This window comes from Eublepharis macularius, chromosome 3 (assembly GCF_028583425.1).
Source record: "Eublepharis macularius isolate TG4126 chromosome 3, MPM_Emac_v1.0, whole genome shotgun sequence".
Lineage (NCBI taxonomy): Eukaryota > Metazoa > Chordata > Lepidosauria > Squamata > Eublepharidae > Eublepharis > Eublepharis macularius.
This window is the reverse complement of record NC_072792.1, coordinates 187,691,783-187,707,964: the sequence shown is the minus strand read 5'-3', so window position 1 is coordinate 187,707,964 and position 16,182 is coordinate 187,691,783. Positions and strand designations below refer to the sequence as shown.

Genomic DNA, 16,182 nt, shown 5'->3' with positions numbered 1-16,182 from the left:
GTCAGGATCCCTAGCCAAACTGGCCTGGGGAAAATTGCGACCTGACCTCAAGGTGGTGGTCGGCCTTACCCTGGGCGTGTAAGAAGGGGCCACGAGAACTAAGCACTGATGTAACCCTCCCTGCCCTCCCTCTCATGATCTGCCCAGGTTCACAGAATCCACATTGCTGTCAGGTGGCCATTGAGCCTCTGCTTAAAAACCTCCAAAGGAGGAGAGCCCACCACCTCCCGAGGAAGCCTGTTCCACTGAGGGACAGCTCTCACTGTCAGGAAGGTCTTCCTAATGTTTAGCTGAAAACTCTTTTGCTTTAATTTCGTGCTGTTGGTTCTGGTCCAACCTTCTGGGGAAGTCCTATGAGGAGAGACAGAAGGAGCTTGGAATAGGTTTGCCACCTTCAGATACCCAAAGGCTGGCCATGGGGCAGAGGAGGGGCCAGATGTTCTCAGCTGCGTTGGATGACAGGATTTGGACGAATGGGTATAAATTACTGCAACGGAGGTCTTGAAGACATTTGAGGAAGAATTTCCTGCTGGTGTGGTGTGTCAGAGTTCTGTTAGAAGAGGAGGGCTTACTGCTGTCCCTTTCCTCAGGTTTCAGAGGGGGACAAACCAGAGAATTAGAAAGATCGAGAGGTCAGGAGGCATCTGTTCACTCCTTACTGCCCCAAACTATCCTTTGATGTGTAGGTTGCTAATCTTAGGACTTCTTCCTCGTGACATCCTTCTCTTCCTCCCTTAGACATACTACTATCCCTTCTGTCCATCTTGCACTATGGATGCAGGACTTATCCTGCCATCCATCCCCATCCTACCTCTTTCCTATCAGAGTATGGAGTTCCTATAATAAAAACCTCTTACTTCTTTTCCAAACCTAAGCTAAGTGCAAGTTTCTTATTTTCTGGTTGTTGTGGGTTTTCCAGGCTGTATTGCCGTGGTCTTGGCATTGTAGTTCCTGACGTTTCGCCAGCAGCTGTGGCTGGCATCTTCAGAGGTATAGCACCAAAAGACAGAGATCTCTCAGTGTCACAGTGTGGAAAAGATGTTGGCAGGTCATTTGTATCTACTCAGGAGGGGTGGGGTTGAGCTGAGTCATCCTGTAAGAGTTTCCCAGGGTGTGGAATGCTAATGGCGGGAGGCTTCACTGTATCCTGAGGAGGTTCTTTTGCATATGGATTGGGGCTTGATGTGCTCATCTTCTCTGCAGGGCTATTGTCGGATATAGAGTGTTTTGTTAGCCTGGTGTTTTTCAGAACTGGAAACCATGCTCTGTTCATTCTTAAGGTTTCTTCTTTCCTGTTGAAGTTTTGCTTATGCTTGTGAATTTCAATGGCTTCCCTGTGCAGTCTGACAAAGTAGTTGGAAGTGTTGTTCAGTATTTTGGTGTCCTGGAATAAGATACTGTGCCCTGTTTGAGTTAGGCTATGTTCAGCCACTGCTGATTTTTCAGGTTGTCCAAGTCTGCAGTGTCTTTCATGTTCCTTTATTCTTGTCTGGATGCTACGCTTTGTGGTCCCGATGTAAACTTGTCCACAGCTGCAGGGTATACGGTATACTCCTGCAGAGGTGAGGGGGTCTCTACTGTCTTTTGCTGATCGTAGCATCTGTTGTATTTTTTGGGTGGGTCTGAATACTGCTTGAAGGTTATGCTTTTTCATAAGCTTTCCCATCTGATCAGTAATTCCTTTGATATATGGCAAAAACACTTTTCCTGTAGGAGACTGTTTTTCCTTGGTTGTTTGATTCATCCTGGGTTTGATTGCTCTACGGATTTCATTTCTGGAGTAGCCATTTGCCTGAAGCACGTGGTTTAGATGATTAATTTCCTCATTGAGAAAGTGTGGCTCACATATCCGTCTTGCACGATCCACTGTTTTCATTATGCCTCTTTTCTGTCGGGTGTGATGATTGGAGTTTTTGTGTAAGTACAGATCCGTGTGAGTTGGTTTCCTGTAGACCTTGTGACCTAACTGAAAGTTTGCTTTGCGGATGACCAAGGTATCCAGAAATGGGAGTTTTCCCTCGATTTCTTTCTCCATTGTGAATTGTATGTTCAGGTGGATGTTGTTGAGATGATCATGAAAACAGAGGAATACAAAAAGAAGATTAAGGAACTCCTGGACCCCTCCACCTACAAAAAACTAAAACGAGATCCCACCTGCAAAATCACCAGGCTAACAAATGCTATGGGGGTGGCTATGGGATGTGCGGCTGCTCCTAGTATCGCGAATATCTTTATGTCCACCTTAGAGAGCAAATGGGTGTTTGATGATGAAAAGAACCCCTTTAAAGACTTAATCCTTTTGTACAGGCGGTACATAGATGGCATCATTGTCCTACTGAAGCGGGATGTTGCTGATGAACTGGGGAGGTGGTTTAATTCCCTCCACCCTGACATCGAATTAACATGGACTGGTAGCACCAGCAGCTTACACTACCTAGACGTTACCATCTACCTTGAAAAAGACAATAGATTGGCAGTATGCCCCTTTAGGAAGCAGACGGACCGGTGCTCCTATTTGCACTACCAGTCCTTTCATCCGAGGAGCCTCAGGGATAATATCCCTCTGGGACAATTCCTGCGGCTGAAGCAGAACTCAACTAACCCCTGCTTCTATAAATCTAGTGGCCGTGAGTTAAGGGGGAAAATTTTGGAGCGAGAGGATATCCTCGGCATACTATTGAGCACGCTAGACAATGTGCCGACACTACTGATCGGGCCAATTTACTGACACCCAAGCCAAGAAGGGTGGACAGTAGAATCAAATGGGGTCTTGAATACACCACTTTGGCCCCCAAAATAACATCGATCATTAGGCAACACTGGCATGGCTGTGAATCAGGAGTGGTGTCCGTGGCTGTGAATCAGGACTATCAGTCGGCTATAGACGCACACGGTCAATTGGGGATATAGTGATGAGATCAGAATTTTCAAATAATCCACCCCGCGTCATTCTGCCAAAGGGCCATTTTATATGCAGCTCATGCAGTGGTTAAAGTACAACAAATAATACCTGATCACTTTTCCCGTGGATACTCGAACTGCAAGTCTGAAAATGTGATATATGTCATTCAGTGTCAGTGCCCCTTGTTGTACATAGGGAGCACGACTCGCCCTTTAAGGATTAGGATCCAGGAACATCAATCTAGGATCAGGAATCAGATTTGGGAGGCGCCCCTCGTTAATCACTTTCATCTGCAGAAACACCCATACAATGAATTCAGTGTTTCTGTAATTGAACAACTTGATCGCCCCTTTGCTACGGATCAGGCTAAATTGCTGCTGCAATTAGAATCCAAATGGATTTTTCAGTTAAACTCGCTGTCACCTCATGGTTTGAACTCAGAAATTAACTTCTCCTGTTTCCTATAATCTCCCCACCTAAAATGGGCTTAGTGTAAGTTTTTTGAATCTCTGCAAAGACCTTCCTCCAATTTGTGATTGGCCCCTCCTCCTTTTGATTATTTTAACCGGTAGTCCGTTTCACTTGTTACATGTCCGTGAATTACGACCCTGTGGAGCGGTAGGAGAGTATGCCTTTGTGCTTGTAACATACTGTGAGTTTTTTGGCTTCTTTATTTTATGTTATAGAAGTTTTTGCTAGATGTTTACAGTTAATTTTCTTTCGCAGTATGATCAGTCCGAATTGCTTCATGCCCAGGAGGAAGTGAGTTGTGTTACTCACGAAACGGGTTAATGATATTTGCCTGCAAACCCCCGTCGGCGTTCGTCTAATTACATCCAACTTTATGGACTGTGAATAAATAGTACTGTGCACAACTCCCTACCTACCGGCTCTATGGAAAATATTGGCAACTGGCACTTTAAAAATTTTTTGATTATTCCGGACAGCAAAAGGATTGTGATACATTTGTAAATGTTTGGACTTTGTATTGTTGCACTTCTAGACGATTTTGTATAACGTGTTCTGTATTTATGTCGATATTTATAGCACCTTTGCACTTTATAATACAGAAAATTAGATTACATTCTGGCTCATAATATTGTGGAGTCCCGGTTTGTTGTTTCGCTATAATTTGGTACTGGGGCCGCCCTTTGTTGTTTCCCGTAATATAGATCAGGGCTTTTTTCCAGCGGGAACGTGGTGGAATGGAGTTCCGGCACCTCTTAAAAATGGTCACATGGTTGTTGGCCCCGCCCCCTGATCTCCAGACAGAGCTGCGCGGAGGGCAATCTAAACTCTCCTCTGTCTGGAGATCAGGGGGCGGGGCCACCGGCCATATGACCATTTTCACAGAGGGCAATTTAAGCTTTAACCCCCCCCCCCCTGTTCCAGCTGACCCAAAGTGACGTCATTGGGCGGTCTTGAGCTCCACCACTGAGTTCCACCACCTCTTCCCAGAAAAAAAGCCCTGATATAGATTAAAGCACGTTATACAAAGCAATATACTTGCATTCTAAGTGAATTTATGCACTTTGCGTGAACTGTCTTCTGGTTTTTTTTCCAGACAGTTCCATAACAAAAACAGGTGTGCTTTCATCTTTGACAGCCAATTATAAATAGTGGACACTACCTAGATTAATGTTCTCCGATCACAGAATGGACCAGTGGTGATCTACCAACAACTCTTTCTGTCATTTCTCACAGATTTATAGTTTTGCAAGTTGGATACTTTTTGGCAAAATCACATAGCGAAATCAATAGCACACGGGCTTTCTCAGTGGTGGCCCCTGCCCTGTGGAATGACCTGGCTGAGGAAGTCAGAAGAGACCCCACTCTCCTGGCTTTCCATAAATGATGCAAAACTGAACTATTCAAAAAGTCTTTTTACTCAAATGGGAGGGCTGTTATTGTAGGGATGGGGGTCTCAGAATGCTTCTCTAATGAGTTAGAGACCAGAGACTTCATCACTATATTGCCTTAGGTATTATCTGATGCTTTAAATATGTACTCCTATGTACCACTTGTGCTCCATGTTGCCTGATGTCAGTCCTGATGTCAGAATTGATTATGTTCTGTTTCAGTATTTTTTCTACTCTGTATTGCATTCTTGCTAATGCTATGTGTTTTTAAATGTGTATCTATTTATCTTATGGCATTGTTTATGGAAATGTCCTTGATACTGTATGGAAATGTACTTGCTACTGATTGTACTAAGCTCATACTACGTAATCTGCCTTGAGCCTCAGTGAGAAAGGTGGATTATAAATGACATAAAATAAATAGATAAATAAATAGCATGTTATACAATAGAAAATCTAAATATTTAATTAAGCATTAAACCAATCATAGTTTATCTATGCTACCACACGAAAAAGATCTTAGATATTTGCATAAGATAACCGATAAAATAAAGAGCCCCGTGGCGCAGAGTGGTAACCTGCAGTACTGCAGCCCAAGCTCTGCTCGTGACCTGAGTTCGATCCTGGTTGAAGCTGGGTTCAGGTAGCCAGCTCAAGGTTGACTCAGCCTTCCATCCTTCTGAGGTTGGTAAAATGAGTACCCAGTTTCGTGGGGGTAAAGTGTAGATGACTGGGGAAGGCAATGGCAAACCACCCCATAACAAAAGTCTGCCAAGAAAACATCGTGATGCGATGTCCCCCCATAGATCAGTAATGACTCGGTGCTTGCACAGGGGACCCCCTTTACGTAACCTATAAAATATGCAAATTCAGATAGTATGTTAGAGTTCTAATTGGAAGACATCTCATGAGAATTCAGGTGAGAATTTTATCATTGCATTGTATGCTATGGGAATCTGAACACATTTCGTAGAAACTTTGATTGTTTTAAAGAAAAGAGTTAATTAGGAAATGTTAACAAACCTCATTCTTATTGCTCTTCTGTGTTCTATTTTGTAGGATTTATATTAATAACCATATATGTTATGATGACATCTTGCTTCTTTCAAAGACTAGAGTGTATTTCAATAAAAAGAAAGAGAAATTCCTGAAGGTTTCTGTGTACCCTGGTGGGGGAAAACTTTGCAAGAAGCACCCTATAAATAATGTGCTGATAAGCAGAAGCTGTTCAAAGAACAATCCTCAGGTGACAGGTCTTAACTAATTGCTGAAAGCTACCCAAGAGTAAAGATAAATCTTTCTTCTGGGATAACGGAAGCCTTAGTAGGACATGGGTAAAAAATCCATTACAAGGTGGCCAGGTAAAGGAAGGTTGGCTGGTGGGTGGGAAGGAGAGAAGGAAGCAGGAAATGGGGAGAGGGTGTGGGGTCTGCCAGGGAAGGGAAAGAGGAAAGAGGGGGAGGGATTACAGGGGGAAGTGAGGCAGCCCCTGCTTGTGTTGCGTATGAGCATGCAGGGGAATCCTAATTATGCTTACTCAGAAGTAAGCCCCATTGAGTAAATGCGCTTAGGATCGTAGCCATAATCAGGTTTGTCTTGGTTGGTTAATATCTGAATGCCCAGCCCAGGGTACAGGTAGGATTGCCAGCAACAGGATGGGAAATTCCTGGGGATTTGGGGCTGGAGCCATTAGAGGGCGGGGACTGGGGGGGGAGGGAGGGCCACAAGGGTGTGATCCACAGAAACCATTTCCCCAGAAGCTACCACTTTCTCCAGGGGAACTGACCTATGCAGCCTGCCAATCAGCTGTCATTCCTGGAGAACTCCAGGCCCCACCCTGTATCCAGGGTTGCCAACGTCAACCCTGGATACAGAAGAAAAAAATCGGGGCCATACTGCTGTTATTCAGGAAAGAAGCTGAAACTGGAGGCACCGTAGTTATGTGGGAGGGCAGGGGCAGCGTCCCAACATTTCTCTCCCTTTGAAGATTTATATTCAGCTTTCTGAACTTGGACAGAGGAACGTGACAGGATTTTAAGGGCTCCTTCTCTGATCTTTTTTGTTCTTACACCATAGATGATGGGGTTGGCCATGGGTGGCAGAAGGACGTAGATGTTGGCAATGATGATATGGACACAAGGAGACACACTGTGACCAAATCGGTGCGTTAGGATGGAGAAAAATGCTGGGAAGTAAGACACCAGGATGGCCCCTGCATGGGAACTGCAAATGCCGAGGGATTTGGCCCGGGCCTCTTTGGTAGGAAGTTTGAACACAGCCTGCAAAATACGGATGTAAGATAGGATAATCAGTATCAAATCCAGCCCACCCGTTAGACAGGCAGCTACCAGGCCATAGCATCTCTGTACTGTGGTGTCCACACATGCTGGTTTGACCAAACACATAAACTCACAGTAGGTATGAAATATGATGTTGCCTTTGCAATACGGGAGCCATTTCAGGAGGAGAGGATGAGGGGAGAAGAGGAGAATCCCACGAAGGACGACGGCCAAGCCGATCTTTGCAATGACATCTTTGGTCAGGACGGCAGAATGTCTGAGGGGCTTGCATATCGCCATGTAGCGATCAAAAGCCATGGCCAATATGAACCCCGATTCCATGGTGGAGAAAGCATGGAGGAAGAAGAGCTGCATGAGACAGCCATTGATATGGATGTCCTCATTTTCGAACCAGAAGATGCTCAAGGCTTTGGGCACAGTCGTGGTCGTAACCACCAGGTCAGCACCTGCCAGCATGGACAGGAAGAGGTACATGGGCTCATGGAGGCTCGGCTCAGTCTTGATAACCCCAAGAAGGAGAAAGTTCCCGAGAATGGTGACCATGTAGATGCAGCAGAAGGGGATGGAGATCCAGAGGTGGGCATGTTGCAGGCCGGGTATTCCTATCAGAAGGAACTTGGAGGGGTGAAGCAAGGTCCAGTTGGAAGTGAACATTGTGCATGGAAATCATTGGAACGGTTTAGTGATTAGCCATGAGGCCCCTTTGAGCCTGAAGGCAAAAAATTAAAAATATTACATTTCAGTTAAGAAAAGCATGGGAGTGGATCTATATTCCCCTTTCACCTCTAAACCCCTAAGACGGAAGCCCAGGGGCTCACCGGGTCTCCATGAAACAGTTTTGACAAATCATATTTACAGATTTTTCTTAGACATTCAACCTTTTTGTTTTAACAAGAGTCCTAGTAAACCCACATGCCAGTTTTACCAAAAAAAATGTTTCAGTAGGCTAATATCCTCCCTCTCGGATACACACCTTAACGCAGTGAGGGGGTTTGGGTGTGTCAGTGAAGCTGAGAGCCACACCGTCAGGAGCGCAGGCTTGGTCAAGACAAGAGTCTAAAATCCTGGAAGGGTCACTCAAGGGGGAACAGCCAAAGCTCAGACACCAGACGAAGATGCCTCCACCCCCTTCAGGAATCCACGGTCACATCAGCAGAAGAGAATTGAATGTTGCAATGGTGATGGGAGCAGAGGAATTCTTGAAGGTTAGCTCCTTAGAAACACTGGGAAATATGCTATTTATTTATTTAAAACATTTCTTAGCTGCCTCTCTACTTTGCAGCATGCAAGGCCACTTACACCCAACATAAAAAGACATTAAAAGACCACAAGTTAAAACCACAAGTTAAAACTACCAATAGTTAGAAAAATGAATCAAGTGTCATCCATAGTACACCCATTCCAGCCACCTCCTGGAGATTGGCAGTGAGGGGGCCGGGCACACCTCCCGAGGAAGATTCTTCCACAATCGTGGGGCTGCCACCGAAAAGGCCCTCTCTCATGTAACTGCCAGGCAAGCTTCTCTGGTTGATGGGACCGTCAGGAAGGCCCTTCCCTATGATCTTAACTCCTGGGCCATGTAGGGCTTGAAAGGACAAAGCAAACTCCTTGAATTGTGCTCAGGAGCAGATCGGAAGCCAATGTAATTGCTGTAGCATCCGACAAAGGGAGCTTTGACTCCCATCACACACCGCCAGCCTAACCTACCTCACAAGGTTATTGCGATAATGAAATTGGGGAGAGGGGAATTATGCAAGCCACCTTGGGTGCCCATTGTGTAGAGAGGTGGGGTGTAAATGAAGAGAATTAAACAAAAACACCCTAGAAATTTTGTTGGTCTTTAAGATGTTATGGGACTAAAATCTTGGCTTCTACTGCAGGCCAACACAGCTACCCACCCAAAACTCAGTAGTATCAGAGTCACATGTTCCAGGTATTTGGCCCCGAGCAGCAGTCTAGCCACAGCTTTCTCCAGAGCTGCAGCTTCTGCACACTCTTCACGGGCAGCCCCAGGGAGAGCACATTGGAGCAGTCTAGATGTAACTAAGGCTTGGATCACTGTGGCTACATTTGACTGAGCCAGAAACAGGGGCAGCTGACGCACCAGCCGAAGTGGGCCCAAAGCACTCTGAACTACTGAAGCCACCTGACCTTCTAAGGCAATTGCTGTTTCAAGCAGCACTCTCAGACGCCAAACCCGACTTTTCAAGGGGAGTGTAACACAGTCCTTGGGGTGTCCTTGGGGTGTCTTCCTAGTAGGCCAGAGAACCTCTGTCTTGCCAGGATTGAGGTTCAGCTCGTTCGCCCTCCTCAAGCCCATTACTGACTCCAAGCACATCAGAACATCAATAGCGTCCTTGGAATTACATGGAGAACAGAGAGGTTGAGCTGGGCATCATCCGGCTATACTGCATCAAAGACCTCTTGTGACCTCTCTCGTGGCTTCACCTAGCTAGTAAATAGCCTTAGAGATAAAATCGTAGAGACTAATGGCCAAGGGGCAGAGAAGGATTCCTCCAGGACCACTTTCTGAGACTGACCTCCCAGACAGGACTCCAGCTACCACAACAGAGTGCCCCTTGGTCCCAGCACCAAGAAGTGGTTCACAAGGATACCATGGTTGATGGTATCTGAGGCTATTGAGAGATCCAGCAAGTGTAGCAGGATCATATGTCTCCTGTCTAGTTCATGGTCAAGGTCATCAGCCATGGTGACCTACACAGGCCCGGTTCCAAATCCTAGCCTGAAGCCAGATGGAAATGCGTCCAGAAAAAGAAGCTCTTCTATGAGCCCCTGGAGCAGAGAAGCCACCACTCGTTCCAGCACTTTGTGCAAGAATGGAAGATGGGAGACTGGCCAGAACTTCTCGAGCATGAGTGGGCTCAGGGAGGGGTTTTCCAAACAGCTCTAATCAGTTCTCAAGGTGGTTTAAAATGAGAAAGAAAACAGGAAGAGATGCCCAACCGTCTGTCAAAGGATAAAGATGATCATTGGACTGTGAGGCCCTCTTAGAGGGAGGAAACTGGGGGTGGGTGGCTGGGTGGGAATTCGCCTGCCTGGGCTCTGGGAGGGAGGGCGAGGTCTGAAGTTACCCTTTCTGCTTTTCTTTCCTAAGTCCAAAGTACTGAACGCTTAACGCTTTTAAGATCTCATGGAACTAAGTTAGCCTCGCATGGAGTGTTAAGCCTCCGAGGAAAACTGATCCCAAATAATCCCCCTCCCCTGGACTCTTTCAGCTCTGCCCCTCAGTGCTTAAGGAAACCTGGAATGGGGGCTGGAAATATGTCTGGGGATTTAAGCCCCCGTCTCATGGCACAAAGCAATGGGAAGGCACAAACACACACGCACACACGATGCTCTGCTCAGATATGGGGCTAGATGAACAACTCACTGCTTCCTCAGCCCGAATCCTGCAGACAACTGTGTTGTGCTGGGCTGCTGCAAAAGCCGACCCCCCCTTTCTCTTGCACTCTACCCCTCAGACGTGGCTGAGCCGCTTGCAGCTGAGCTTGCCACAGATCAAGAACTCTGGCCTGCTGAAGCTCAGGAATTGCTGAAGCGATGGATCTAGCCCCGAAGTTCTCTTGTCTGATACCGAGGGGAGAAATTTCCCAACCTTTTCTGCCCCTCTCCTACTGCTTCTTCAGCAGGCCCAACTTTTCTTGCAGGATTCTGCAGGGATCCAGAGCGAACTGGCCACAGCATGATAAATCACCAAATCCTGTCTTGCTGCACAGGCGGCCTGGATTGGGAAGGGGAGGGAAGCCCAACCTTCTCATCAAAGGTTCCAGTCCAGACAGAGAGAACGCAAACTGGGGTCTGTAGCCAAGCACAAAGAGGCATTGCATCCAAACTATTTTGCCATGTTTGCTGTTAGAGATCATTCACAGTGTGAGCAGCAGCATCTGGAAGGGGCAGGAGAAAGGGGGAGAGAGCAAAGCAAGAGACAGAGTGGTGGGGTGGAAAGAGCTGTTGAGTTGCATCCGCTCTATGACAACCCCATAGAGTTTTCAGGGCAAGAGGTGTTCAGAGGGGGTTTGCCATTCCTGTCCTCTCACATAGTGAGTCTGGTCCTCCTTGGGGGTCTCCGATGCAAGTACTAATAGCAGCTGACCCTGTTTAACTTCTGAGATATGGAACGACTGAGCTAGCCTGGGCCACCCAGGTCATGCCTGAAATATGAATCCCCAGCCCCATTTTTCAAAGCAATAGAGAACAGCAGAATTGGGCCGTGGTGCAGCAACACTTTGAGGGCTCCCTAACCCACACTCAAGCGCTGACCTGCTCCCCTCTCGTCAGGAGTTTCTCTGCCCTCTCTCCAGACGCGCAGCCAAAGGAAGCCTCTAGGAAGGGCTGTGCAGATGGGAGAGTTTTGGCCTTTGCCGAAAGAACAGCCGTGGCTGTCACGGGAGAGCTGCAAGGCCGCTTTTAGTATTCTCACTGGAGATGAAAGCCCCAGAGCCTGGGGGAGATGGGGGGGCGACTGCTGCACACTCTAATTGTGTGCCTTCTAATGGTCCACAGGGGGTCTGAGTTCAGGTGCTGCAGATACTTGGCAATGGCAAGTGAAGTTTAGAAACCCGTTGTTTAAAGACCAAAACCAGAATCCACATCATGTCTTTTATTAAAACGAATCAAAATAACAATACATTATATAAGCACACTATTATTGTTGCTGCTGTTGTTATGCACAAGGTGTTGTGTCATTTGTGTTCGTCTTAATGAAAGATATTACGTGAATGTTGTTTTTGGATTCCCTACTTTTAAAAGGGATTAACCAGTCCACTAGGTGCAAGCTCTGTGTTCCCGCTAGAATCATAGAGTTGGAAGGGACCTCGAGGGTCATCCAGTCCAACCCCCTGCATAATGCAGGAAATTCACAACAACCCCCTCCCGACCACCCCAGTGACCCCTGCTCCATGCCCATAAAATGGCAAAACCCTTCCAGCCCTCCCCCTCATGATCTGCCCAGGTTCCCAGAATCAGCATTGCTGTCAGGTGGCCATCCCGCCTCTGCTTAAAAACCTCCAAAGGAAGGAGGAGAGCCCACCGCCTCCCGAGGAAGCCTGTCCCACTGAGGGTCCGCTCTCCAGCTCCAGCACCAATTCCAGTGTCAGTTCCATTGCCAGCTTCACCTCCAGATGCTCCTGCCTTAGAAGAGTTCGGCCAACCAGGAGCAGGACCGATGCGATTCATCTAACCTAACCTACCCTAACCAAACCTGTCTCCACCCACCCACCCAGCCAGAATTCACACATGAAAGAGAGGCTTGCCGGGTCTCCTGGCCACTGGTGGGGGGTGTTGGGGGGGTAGGGAAGGAAGCACTCACCTCTCGCCTCGGTGTGTCCGCATTCTCCAACGTGCCTGAGACCCCAGTCAATGATGTCCCTTCCGCTGTGACCTGGAAGTGACCGCCTCGCTCCAGGGCCAATTCTTTAGAAACTGGCCCAGACCTTTAGAGCCCCCTTCTGGTCCCTGGGGCCGTAGGTGCTCTGACCAGAGGAGCGCTTTGAAGGGCCTTCTGTTTCACTCCTCAAGTGATCGGTGCATTCTCTGCCTAGTGAGGATTCAACGTGGTTGTAGACACAACCAAAAACGCCAGTGTATAGGAAATACACGGTCACAATTTTCAATAAATGATTTTGAATAATTTTTTGGGTATTTATATTAATTCAAGGTGCAACAGTGCTCAGTGCTATACAAATAATTCCTATAACATTTAATGAACAATTGTAACCCAGTCCTCAAGCACAGAGATAGATGAGTCCCTGAGAATTAATATTCAGGTATATTGCACAATGGCCCAAAGGTGGCCTCCAAATCCAGAAGACAATGTGTGTGCTGGAGCCCCATAGATTCTGCAGCCTTCAGCTACGGGTTTTAGCCAGCAATTTTCAGTACCCGTTTCGTAAAGTGTTACTTCATCAAGCAATAATGTCTATCCGGACTGTAAAAGAGTATAATACATATGCAATAACAATTCATACCCAAAACCACGTCAATTGTACAAACATTAAAACATTTCTTCAGTACATAATGCTCACTGGTCACCATAATTCATTTAAACACTCATGACTCCCTCAAGCTATTCACAGAACAATGTCATAAGACAGGGGTGGGCAAATTGCGGCCCGCGGGCCACATGCGGCCCGCTACAGAGTTTTTTGTGGCCCGCCAAGACAGAAAAATTGTAGGAAAGTGTGATAGGGTACATTTGTTTCATTAAACTGATTCTAAAATTAAATGTGCTTGCAGCTATAGATGATATGAAATTAGCACAATAAATAAATTGAATAAAACTACCACTATTTAATTTAATTTATTGATTTTTATGATACAATTTATACCTTTTCTGAAATGCAAAGTTAACTAATGAATGCAATCATTTTAAAAGGTGTGGCCCTCCGCTAACCTCCGCTCCCACAAAGTGGCCCCCGAGCCAAAACAATTGCCCACCCCTGTCATAAGGGAACCACAAGCCAATTACACACTTTATCTGTTTCAATTTAAAGTTACAGTGCATCAAAACCCTTCATTACAAACGTTACATTATGTTACATTTTTGCAGACTGTGTCTTTAACATCATTTTGGGCTCATTAGGAGGTTATACAATAGAAATTATGAATATCTAATGAAGCATCAAACCAATTGTAGTTTGTTTGTGCTATCACATGAAAAGATCTTAGATATTTGCATTTTGGTGATTGGGGGGTGTCCCGGCTCCCCCCCCCCCGGCAGCCCCTCGGTTCTTTTCTGAGGCTAGCTTCCCTCGGTTCGTTATGGCTTCTGAGACCACTCACTAAGGTCCCCGGGGGAGTGTGAATCAAAAGTAACGTACCTCCCCCGTTCTCTCTCCGTTCGCCGGTCTAACACAGTGACGTGAGCAGACAACCCTCCACAGAAAGGCTCTTAACTATCCTCAAGGTGCATTTTGAATAACAAAATGGCACAGTGGAATGTTACATATAGTTCTGAATTCTGATGGTATTCAGTCAAACTGCCCGTACAGAATTCAGGTGCTGGGCAGGACAGGCAATGGTTACAGAAAGTACAGAGATAGAGTCTTAACCTATGAACCTTATAACAAAAGAAGAGAAATCTATCTTAGCAGAATATTACAGTCCTAAAAACAAACCCCTATATAAAACTTAACAGCTAAAAGAAATCTAAGATCTTAATTCTTAACTATAACTTACACTTTAAACTAAGTCCTTAACACAGAAAAATTCTAACACTTAACTCCAAAAAACTAGCTTTCAAAATCCCCTTACAAGTACTTGAAGTCCCCTTCTGGAAAGCCCCTCTGGACCAACTTGGGTCTCTTGTGGGCTTCCCAGAGACCACCTGTTGGCAGACACAGATGCGTGTGTCTCCCCAAGAAGTGGCAAGGGACTAGCTGCTGTGCTAGTCTTTTTATAGGAAAATCCCCAATGTTCTGATTGGTTGGTAGCTGATTGGCTGTCACCTGGTTTCCAGGTTAATTGGGTGTTGCTACCCTAGTGCAGGTGTCATTCCAACTTTCCCGAATCCCTATTGGTCAGTAACACTTCTGACCAGGTGACTCTGGCCAGCCAATGAAATCACTTCTGAAATTCCTCAGGTGTGCTCGTCCTTGAAGACTAGGAGTCACTTTTTGGAACTTTTCACAGAATTATTGGAATGCAGTTATCAGGAATTTACCTATAATGAAAATAACTATCTTTCCCTGCGTAGCTAGAAGGGAGGGGGAAAGAGTGAACTTTCACCTAGTGCAGGTTTTTCTCTATATTAGTCTTATATGTCAAAACCAGATTTCTTTCTTAATTTTAATGCTCTTTAATTAGTTATACTTAATTTATGCTTAAGGCAAACTGTTGCAGACTTCTGCCAGCTCTCCCATAGGTTTTTTTTGTGCACCTAAAGTAAGAACTTTTGGAGGTTGCTTTGTACCTTAAGTTTGGATTTGATTATGGGGTTTGGGTTCAAAACAAGCCAAACTAGAAAAATTCTTTCCACATGCATAAGATAACCTAGTACCAGTTGGTTGAAGGGGGCGGGCATTGCCACCTGCTCCACTCATGATCCCAGCTGGGTGAAGGGGGAGGGCATTGCCACCTGCTCTGCTCCTAATAACAGCTGGGTTAAGGCAGAGAGTGGGCATTGCCATCTGCTTCGCTCCTGATCCCAGCTGGCCAAAGGGGGTGGGTTTTGCCTCCTGCTCCGCACCTAATACCAGCTGGGTTAAGGTGGTGGTGGGCATTGCCACCTGTTCCACTCCTAATACCAGCTGGCTGAAGGGGGTGGGCATTGCCACCTTCTCCGCTCCTAATATCATGTGGGTTAAGGTGGGGAGTGGGCATTGCCACCTGCTCTACTCCTAATATCAGCTGGGTTAAGGCGCGGGGAGAGCATTGCCACTTGCTCTGCTCCTGTTCCCGGCCTGGGCTTCCCACCATGACATGTTTTCTGGAGTGATGTGGTGAGTTACCTGGGCTTTCCTCTGCAGCATCGCCCTCTGGTGGTGCAACAGGGTATAAAGTGAGTTGTCTGAAACACGCTTACTCAGTTATATAGTAAGACTAGAAAAAAAGCCCGTTGTGGAAAAAATAGAAAGGGGAGAGGGGGCAGGCATTACTGATCCCGGCCGATGAAGGAGGGGGGTGGGCATCGCCACCTGCTCCGCACCTGATCTCAACAACGTGAAGGGGTGGTGGGCTTTGCTGCCTGCTGCATGCCTGATACAGGTCAGGTAAAAGAGGACAGGCATTGCTTCTGATCCCAGCCGGGTGAAAGGAAGACAGGCATTGCCTTCTGCTCTGTGCCTGATTACGACTGGGTGAAGAGGGGTAGACATTGCTGCCTGCTCCAAGCCTGATCCCTGCTGAGTGAAGAGGGGTGGGCACTGCCACCCGTTCCCTGCTATGCGAAGGAAGGAGCGGGCATTACCTCCTGCTCCTTGCCTGATCCAGACAGGAAAAGGCAGGTGGTGGGCCTTGCTACGTGGTGGGCTTTTCTGCCTGCTTGGTGCCTGATTCTGACAGGGTGAAGATGGGATAGACATTGCTGCCTGCTCAGTGGCATATTCCAGTAGGTTGAAGGGGGCGGGCATTGCCACCTGCTCCACTTCTTATCCTGGCTGGG

The 16,182-nt window shown here is 46.7% G+C and overlaps 1 protein-coding gene across 1 annotated transcript; it reads right to left on the bottom strand.

Annotated features, from left to right (window-relative positions):
- Nucleotides 1–6,662: 6,662 nt before the first annotated feature.
- On the bottom strand, nucleotides 6,663–7,715 carry LOC129326388 (olfactory receptor 52K2-like). The gene has a single exon (XM_054974545.1). It carries the CDS (start codon nucleotides 7,713–7,715, stop codon nucleotides 6,663–6,665), a length of 1,053 nt encoding a protein of 350 aa, XP_054830520.1.
- Nucleotides 7,716–16,182: the final 8,467 nt, after the last annotated feature.